Source organism: Sapajus apella, unplaced genomic scaffold, assembly GCF_009761245.1.
Source record: "Sapajus apella isolate SASKATOON/1434 unplaced genomic scaffold, GSC_monkey_1.0 scaffold2, whole genome shotgun sequence".
In the NCBI taxonomy this organism is placed as follows: Eukaryota; Metazoa; Chordata; class Mammalia; order Primates; family Cebidae; genus Sapajus; species Sapajus apella.
Window position 1 is genome coordinate 23,512,080 of NW_022436942.1, and position 9,886 is coordinate 23,521,965.

The window sequence follows — 9,886 nt, forward strand, 5'->3', positions numbered from 1 at the left end:
GAGGTTGCGGTGAGCCGAGATCGCGCCATTGCACTCCAGCCTGGGTAACAAGAGTGAAACTCCGTCTCAAAAAAAAAAAATAAATAAAAAATAAAGCTGTAATTAAAATTGAGTTCTAGTTGACCATGGTGGCTCACGCCTGTAATCCCAACACTTTGGGAGGTCATGGCAGGCAGATCACCTGAGGTCAGGAGTTCAAGACCAGCCTAACCAATCTGGAGAAACCCTGTCTCTACTAAAAATACAAAGAATTAGCCGGGTGTGGTGGCGCATGCGTAATCCCAGCTACTCGAGAAGCTGAGGCAGGAGAATAGCTTGAATCTAAGAGGCAGAGGTTGCAGTGACCCAAGATTGCGCCATTGCACTCCAGCCTGGGCAACAAGAGTGAAATTCCATCTCAAAAAAAAAAAAAAGAGTGACTTCTGCCAAATTCTCCATAATTAAAAGCTACTTTAGCCCCAGCAAGGTGGCTCATGCCTATAATCCCAGCACTTTGGGAGGCCAAGGTGGGAGGATCACCTGAGGTTGGGAGTTCAAGACCAGCCTGGCCAACATGGTAAAACTCTGTCTCTACAAGCATCGCTTAAACCCAGGAGGCGGAGACTGCAATAGCTGAGATCCTGCCACTGCACTCCAACCTGGGTTACAGAGTGAGACTCTGTTTCAAAAAGCCACCTTAAATAATGAATTAATGATTAACAAATGTTTCCCTAAACCAACAACACTGTATAAATGCAATCAACCCACCCGAATAAGAGTGCCTAGAATTAAACTAATTAGTGTTTAGAGACCAACCATGAAAAGACATTTCATGCAATGTAATATCAACATCTTTCAGCTTCACCTTTACTGCACTATATAGATGCTTCTTGACTTATGATGGGATTGTCAGGATAAACCCATCTTAAGTAAAAAAAAAAAAAAAAAAAAAAAAATGCATTTACCATGTGGATAAACCCACTGTAAAGTTGAAAAGATCCCAATGCAAACCACCCTTTGATTTAGTTGGGGACTGTCTGTGTAAGTTTAGCATAGTAGAGATAAAAACTAAGTTAGAACTCATAAGCTCCACTATCTTGACCCCTGTGTTCAGTTAGATGGCCTCTCTGTGCCCAATTACTTCCTTTTGACACAAGAAGGTAGTGTCAAAATCCCTCCTTATCCCTCCAGGGATACTCAATTTGATCATTTACATAATCAAACAAAATAAGTGCCCATCACACACCATGCTAACCATTACACAAAACAGGAGACAGGAGCTACACAAATTCAAGTTAAACTTCTTGATTTGGGTACTTTCCCACCAATAGCACCATAGCAATGTCTATTATAAATCTAAGAAACCGACTTCAGTGTAGTACTTATAAATGTACAGAATGCAAACCTAATTACAAATAAAGCACTTAAAACCAAATACTGTACAAGTCAATTCTTTCCACTATCATCATGAAAAGAGAATTCCAGAATGTTTTGAGATGAAAACATACCTCTTTTTTCAATGACATTACTTAGAAACACTACTTTATCTTAATTGACACCATTCTGTATTTTTATTTAAACATTTTTTCTTTTTGAGATGGAGTTTCACTCTTGTTGCCCAGGCTAGACTGCAATGGCACAATCTCGACTCAACACAACCTCCACCTCCCAGGTTCAAGCGATTCTCCTGCCTCAGCCTCCTGAATACTTAAGATTACAGGCATGCGTCACCACACCCAGCTGATTTTTTGTATTTTTAGTAGAGATGGGTTTCTCCATGGTTAGGCTGGTCTCAAACTCCTGACCTGAGGTGACCCGCCTGTCTTGACCTCCCAAAGTGCTGGGATTGCAGGCATGAACCACTGCGCCTGGCCATATTTATAGTGTTTTAGTTTTGGCCTTTTGGATATCTTACTCCCAGAGTAACATATACATGATAGAGGATAAAATTTGAAACTAGGTAACCTGTGAACAATATAGGCAAATTTTTTAACTGTGAGAGTCAGCAGTGTATGAAAACAACCACTGCAAAACATCTTCTCTCCATAAAAATAATTAAATGAAGGCTGGGTGCAGTGACTCATACCTGTAATCCCAGTACTTTGGAAGCCTGAGGTGGGCGGATCACCTGAGGTCGGGAGTTCGAGACCAGCCAGACCAACATGGAGAAACCCTGTCTCTGCTAAAAATACAAAATTAGCTGGGCATGGTGGCGCATGCCTGCAATCCCAGCTACATGGGAAGCTGAGGCAGGAGAATCGCTTGAACCCGGGAGATGAAGGTTGTGGTGAGCCGAGAACATGCCCTTGCATTCCAGCCTGGGCAACAAGGGCAAAACTCAGTTACAAAAAAACAAAACAAAACAAAACAAAAAACATCAAATGAGATGTCACACGATGGCATTTTGAAGCGTTATGCAAACGAAAGGCCTGTGCATGCACGTATATATGTTATTTCCAATTTTAAAGATTTTTTTTTTTTGAGACATAGTCTTGCTCTGTGACTAGGCTGGAGTGCAATGGTGCAATCTCGGCTCACTGTAACTTCCACCTCTCAGGTTCAAGTGATTCTCCTGCCTCAACCTCCTGAGTTGCTAGGATTAAAGGTGCGCGCCACGATGCCCAGCTGATTTTTGTATTTTTAGTAGAGATGGGGCTTCACCATGTTGGTCAGGCTGGTCTCGAACTCCTTACCTCATGATCTGCCTATATTGGCCTATCAAAGTGCTAGGATTATAGGCATGAGCCACCATACCTGGTCATTATGTTTTTTCTTTTTTGAGACGGAGTCTTGCTCTGTCACCTAGGTTGGTGAGCAGTGGTGCGATCCTGGCTCACTGCAACCTCCAACTTCCAGGTTCAAGTGACTCTCCTGCCTCAGCCTCCTGCGTAGCTGAGACTACAGGCACCTGCCACCATACCTGGCTAATTTTTGTATTTTTAGTAGAGACGGGGTTTTACCACGTTGGCCAGGCTGGTCTCGGAACTCCTGACCTCAGGTAATCCGCCGGCCTCGGCCTCAGCCTCCTGGGATTACAGGCTTGAGCCACAGCGCCCAGCCTTTAAGAATTCTTTTTAAGAGTCAAAAACAAGGAATTAAGTATACTGGCTCAATGTAACAAGTTTCTACGAATTTAAACTATTCTCATTCTATAGTCAGTTCTGACACCTACCTTAGTTCCTGAAGGTCAATGGGTCACAGTGGAAACTGGTATTGCTGCAAAGAATTTTTTGGTCTCATTTAACAGTAAAAGAGGTATATGAAGTTGTTTTATGTATTTTCACAGAGAATACACAAGATCTACTTCCCACATCAGGAAATACTGGTTACTTCACAAACCCAATGTGATTGGAAAAGAGGAGAGGGGAGACAAATCCGATAAACCCCAGATTCCTCAAGAGCAGACTGAAAGATGTGACTTGTGCTCAGATACCAGTACCAGCTAAAAAGATTTACTAAAGTGAATTAAAGCAGAGGAGGGTTTTCAAATACAAAAAGTAGACGCCTGTAATCCCACCTAGTCAGGAGGCTGAGGCAGGAGAATCCCTTGAACCCGGGAGGTAGAAGTTGCAGTGAGCTGAGATCGAGCCACTGCACTCCAGCCTGGGCGACAGAGCGAGACTGTCTAAAAAAAATTAAGAAAGAAAGAAGGCCGGGCGCGGTGGCTCAAGCCTGTAATCCCAGCACTTTGGGAGGCCGAGGCGGGTGGATCACGAGGTCAAGAGATCGAGACCATGCTGGTCAACATGGTGAAACCCCGTCTCTACTAAAAATACAAAAAATTAGCTGGGCATAGTGGGGCGTGCCTGTAATCCCAGCGACTCAGGAGGCTGGGGGAGGAGAATTGCCTGAACCCGGGAGGCGGAGGTTGTGGTGAGCCGAGATCGCGCCATTGCACTCCAGCCTGGGTAACAAGAGCGAAACTCCGTCTCAAAAAAAAAAAAAAAAAAAAAAAAAAAAAGAAAGAAAGAAGATGAGGGTTTTCAAGGGGGTAGAGTAAATATGGAAGAACAAGAGAATGGGACGTCACTGAGTAAATCCCTGTAATCAGTCTTAATTTCACTCAACTCAGTAAAACGAAGGGCATGAATTGCTGTCATGTCTTCCGCCTCTAAAGGTTCCACAAAAGTTAAGAAAACACAGATTTTCTTCACTAAATTACGATACTAAACTGTTAAGGTGGCAAATCCAGACCAAGTAAGTACTTTATGCAATGGTTAGTTTAAAATATATTTAGGACTTTACTAGCTCACTGGAGAAAAAAATGACCTTTTGTAAACTTCAGATGCTTTTGGGCAGCGTCCTAAACTGAAGATGACACCTTGGTACTTCTAAGTTGCTAAGAAGTCTCAAAGGTTTTGACCTTGCTCTGCCAGCTGAGAGCAGTGTGGCCTTAAATAATGTTCCTCAGCTGGGAACCACCACCATCTCTCAACATTACCTCAAGATCAAAGGAGACAACATGCACAAAAGTTCTTGGTCAACTGTCAAGTGTAACACCAATGAAAGATGTTCAAATGCACCTCAATTTTCTCAATGTTTTCCAAAGCCAGCCATAACCCTTGTCTCCTTTGCAATAGAGAAAATGAATTACTGGGTAAGAAATGAGCACCCAAAGATAGGTTCAAATAATGTTTTGAAGAATGCAAGGTCATGCCAGAGAAAACAAACTATATTCCCTAAACTAAAATCAATGCTACAAGATGTTAGGTCAATGCTCTTATATGCCCATTAGAAATGTAACTAGACTTGCATGGCACCGATACTCCCCTCCAAAGATGTCTAAATAAGTAAGCAACTCCAGCCACTAGTAAGCATTATTTTAAAAGTGCCTGCTGGTAGTTGTACAGTTATCTTAAAAAAAAGAAAAAAAAAAAAAAGGCTGAAATGTACCACTGGAGCTATCCAAATTCAACCAATATGGAAGCGCCAGAAGAAAACCTCATCTTGGCATATAGCTGCGCTGAGTAAAAATGCGTCCAACTGAGTAAGACAAAAAAACCTAGAAGGAAATCTAGGTGCAGACCCGAGCTTCTCCAACACGTGGGCGCACCACACTGGGTTCCCCACCCCCACCTAACTCTAATAGCACCAACCTCCAAGCCTAACAGACGTACCCTCGGAAAAGTACAGGCACGGGGCCACACCCTAGAAAGGGAAGAGCACAACCTAAAACGACATAAGAGCGCAACACAAGGGCGTAAAAGCTTCCTAACTGGGTTCTAGCTCACGCATAGAAGGCGCGCCCGTCTCCACTACCCTCGTGTCTCCCACCGCGCACGCGCACCTCTGCCTTCCCCCGCCCCTCCACCGACTCGCGCTCGCGTTCTAACTGCTGCCCCCCCTTTTCCCCTGCCCCCGACTCCTGTCCGCTACGCCTCGCGCATCGTAGACGTAGTCTAATGTGCACTCGTCCGCGCACCAACCGCCTCCTTCCTTCCTCCACGCCTTCACGCGAGCACGGTGCTTCACGTCTATGAAAACGCCTCGCACCACCCGCACACCTTTCTGCGCCTCCTTCAATTCAAGCCTGAGTCCACCATTACTGCCTATTCCAGTCTCGCGCAGAAAGAGTGAAAAGAGTGTGAGGGGGAGGGGAAGGTGTCCTTCCCCTCCCCCCCAAACATCCCGAGGTAGCAACCTAACATGGCCACGCCGCCAGCCTGCCGCAGCCCTCAAGTCGGGAAGGAACCGGTGCCGGCAGTTCCCCGACTCCAGGAAATCAGTGGATCAGGCTCGGAGGAGGGTTTCAGAGCCCAGTCCTTGGCCGCGCTCGGCTGCTCGCTCACCTGAGGCCGCCATGTTGGGAGAGGGAAAGAGAACGCAAAGGACCCGGATGAGGCAATCACGTGATTCTAGCGGGCGCGTCGGGCTAGGAAACGCGAAGCTGGGAGGGGGCGGGGAGGTGAGGACGGAGACAGGAGGCGGGGCGGCGCTGCTCTAGGTTCGTAAAGTTGCGCGGCGAGGTGGCACAGTGTCCGACAGGAAGACATGCGCGACATGTGGCCAAAGGGGTGGGGCCTGGGCTGTCGCGAAATCCCGCACGTTTTACGTAGGGCTACACGCGGACGCGGGACCGGGGCTAAGCCCCTGCCGGCCTCGTGACGCGCAGACTTCCTGCCGGAGGAGGGGCGGGAAGGGCGGGGCTTCGCTGCTGGTTCTGCTTACTCTGCACTGAGCCGAGGCTTGATGGATCCGGGATGGGTGTCCATAAGTGGATGTTCTGAAAGGGAAGATTCTGAGCTTAATGGTTTCGTTTTGAGACGGAGTTTCGCTTTTGTTGCCCAGGCTGCTGGAGTGCAATGGCGCGACCTTGGCTCACTGCAACCCCCGCCTCTCGGTTTCAAGAGATTCTCTTGCGTCAGCCTCCGGATCAGCTGGGATTACAGGCGCGCACCACCATTACCCGCTAGTTTTTTGTGTTTTTAGTAGAAATGGAGTTTCACCATGTTGGCCAGGCTGGTCTCGAACTCCTGACCTCAAACGATCCACCCGCCTCGCCCTCTCGAAGTGCTGGGATTACAGGCGTGAGCCACCACGCCCGGTCTAGTTTTTAAAAGCCACATCAGAAATTACTGAGTTTGTTTTTCTTTATTTTTATTTTTTGAGACAGGGTCTCGCCTTGTCGCCCAGGCTGTAGTGCAGTGGCGCCATCTCGGCTCACCGCATCCTCAACCTCCGGGGCTCAAGCAGTCCTTCCACCTCAGCCTCTTGAGTAGCTGGGATCAAGTATTTGTGTGGACACGGGGTGGGGGGAGTCTCCCTATGTCGCCCAGACTGGTCTCGAGCTCCTGGGCTCAAGTATTACCTCCCTCCGTGGCCTGCCACAGTGCCAGGATTACAGGCGGGAGCCACTGCGCGGGGCCCGAGTTTGTTTTCAAATTACTTTTTGTAAAGGCAAAGCAAATCGAACATCTGTAAGAATGGTTTTAATGAGACATGTTTAGACAGAATGAGAAGGTAACAAATGGTGAACGCTTAATTGCCATGGCTTTTACCTCCTTTAATGCTCCAGTTTACTGACTAGGTTTAGTAAAACTCAGGCCTTTAGGATTTCAGAGCCCAGGGCTATCCATGCTTCCTCTAGCTAATGTTCCATTTCATTCATTCAATGAAATTTTGTGTTGCCCACCATGTACCAGGCACTGCTATAGACATTGTGGGTACAACACAAAATAGAACTGTCCCAAAAGAGGTTATATTCTAGTGGGGGAAGGACAGATAATAAGCAGCTAATAAATAAAATATTACCAACAACGATCATTCTGTGAGTAATTAAAGTGGTGTCATAAAAAGTGATTGGGTGCAGGTTGAGGTGGCTCATGCCTGTAATCCCAGCACTTTGGGAGGCCGAGGCTGGCGGATCACCTGAGGCCGGGGGTTGGAGACCAGCCTGACCAACATGGAGAAACCCTGTCTCTACTAAAAATACAAAATTAGCCGGGCATGGTGATGCATGCCTGTAATCCCAGCTACTCGGGAGGCTAAGGCAAGAGAATTGCTTGAGCCTGGGTGGTGGAGGTTGCAGGTTGCAGTGAGCCAAGAGCCTGGGCAAAAAGATCCAAACTCCGTCTCAAAAAAAAAAAAAAAAGTGGGTGTAACTTTAGATTGCCTGTCAGAGAAGGTCTCTGAGGAAGTGACATTCAGATGGAGATCTGAATTACAAGCAGCCAGCCCTGGGAATGTCTTCTGAAGAGGTTTAGGAGAAAACAGGATGTGCAGATGGGATTGCTACAATGTGATGAGGGCAAGGGAAGAGTGGTACAAGATGAAGCTTGACAGATAGGGCTGGATTTTGTGAGGCTGCATAACCAGGTTTAGGACATGTTTGGATTTTATCTCCAGGGGATTGGAAAGTATGGAATGATTTAAAACAGAGAAATGTCATGACTTGAAATAAAATGTTAAAAAGGATTCCGTAGTATCCAGATGTGAGTGCTAGTTACATGGGTGTATATCTAGTAAGAATTCATCAGATTGTATACTTAAGATTTGTGTACTTTATGTAAGTCATTCGTTAATTAGAAAAAAAAAGAGGTTACTCAGTCTACTGAATGGAGAGTGCAATTGTCAGAGGCGTTTGAACCAGAGCAACTCCTTGAATAGGGCTTGGTAAAATAACTCTGAGACCTCCTGGGCTGCATTCCCAGAAGGTTAGGCATTCCTACTCACAGGATTAGTTAGGAGGTCAACACAAGTTGTAGGTCGCAAAGACCTTGCTGATAAAATAGCATGCAGGCCGGGCGCTGTGGCTCCCAGCACTTCGGGGGGAGGGAATCACCTGAGGTCAGGAGTTCGAAACCAGCCTGGCCAACATGGAGAAACCCATCTCTACTAAAAATACAAAAATTAGCCTGCCATGGTGGTGGGCGCCTGTTGTCCCAGCTACTCAGGAGGCTGAGGCAGGAGAATTGCTTGAACACCAAAGGTGGAGATTTCAGTGAGCCAAGATCGTGCTTCTGCACTCCAGCCTGGGTGACAGAGTGAGACTCCCTCTCAAAATAAAAAATAAAAAATACTCCCCACCAGGCCATGACAGTTTACAGATGCCATGGCAATGTCAGTAAGTTACCCTATATGGTCTGAAAGTGGGAGGAAACCTCAGTTCTGAGAATCGCCCTCCCCTTTCCAAGGAAACATGAATAATCCACCCCTTGTTTAGCATATAATCAAGAAATAACTATAAGTATTCTTAGTCAAGCAGCCCGTGCAGCTGCTGTCTGACTATGAAGTGGCTGCGCCAGGCTGGAGTACAGTGGCGCGATCTCTGCTCACTGCAACCTCTGCCTCCCAGGTTCAAGCAATTCTCCTGCCTCAGCCTCCTGAGTAGCTGGGACTACAGGTATGCACCACCATGCCCGGCTAATTTTTGTATTTTTAGTAGAGACGGGGTTTCACCATGTTGGCCAGGATGGTCTCTATCTCTTGACCTCGTGATCCGCCCACCTTGGTCTCCCAAAGTGCTGGGATTACAGGCATGAGCCACCGCACCCGGCCAAGTGGCCATTCTTTTATTCCTTTTTTTTTCTTTTTTTGAGACAGGGTCTCACTCTATTATCCAGACTGGAATGCAGTGGTGAGATCATGGCTCACTGCAACTGCCACCTCCTGGGCTAAAGCAATCCTTCCACCTTCCAGGCTAAAGCAATCCTTCCACCTTAGCCTCCCAAGAAGCTGGGACCACAGGCTCCTGTCATCATGCCCAGCTAATTTTTATAGAGATGGGGTTTCCCCATGTTGCCCAGCCTGGTCTTGAACTCCCGAGCTCAAGTGATCCGCCTACCCCAGCCACCCAAAGTGCTGGGCATATGGGTGTGAGTCGCCACACCTGGCCGATTCTTTTATTCCTTTGCTTTCCTAATAAACTTGCTTTCACTTTATGGACTTGCCCAGAATTCTTTCTTGCATGAGATCCAAGAACCCTCTCTTGGGGTCTGGATCTGGACACCTTTCCGGTAACACAATAATTGAAGAGAAGGTTCAGTTAAAGGGTTGTTGCTTCACTGGGTGCGGTGACCCACGCCTGTAATCCCAGCACTTTGGGAGGCCGAGGTGGGCAGATCACCTGAGATCAGGAGTTCGACACCAGTCAGGCCAACATGGCGAAAACCTGGCTCTGCTAAAAATGCAGAAATTAGCTGGGCATGGTGGCACATGCCTGTAATCCCAGCTACTCAGGAGGCTGAGGCAGGAGAATCGCTTGAACCCAGGAGGCGGAGGTTGCAGTGAGCTGAGGTCATGCCACTGCACTCCAGCCTGGGTGACAGGGAGACTGGTAGGGCCACATCACTTTTCATGGGCTGTAAGCACTTTTGCCTAAATAACTATAACAGTTATCAAAGATAACTCCCCAGATTTTGGCATGAACTGCCTGGCAGTGCCTTTTACTTGGATGGCAAAGCCTGTG

At 47.1% G+C, this 9,886-nt stretch overlaps 1 protein-coding gene across 6 annotated transcripts in view; it reads right to left on the reverse strand.

Annotated features, from left to right (window-relative positions):
- Positions 1-6,107, reverse strand: part of EIF4B (eukaryotic translation initiation factor 4B) — a 40,707-nt gene extending 34,600 nt beyond the window's left edge. For all 6 annotated transcript variants that reach the window (XM_032293001.1, XM_032293028.1, XM_032293036.1 and 3 more), the window contains exon 1: positions 5,769-6,107. In XM_032293001.1, the coding sequence (XP_032148892.1) occupies positions 5,769-5,781 (13 nt within the window). In that variant the 5' untranslated portion in view covers positions 5,782-6,107. The remainder of the gene's footprint in view (positions 1-5,768) is intronic.
- Positions 6,108-9,886: the final 3,779 nt, after the last annotated feature.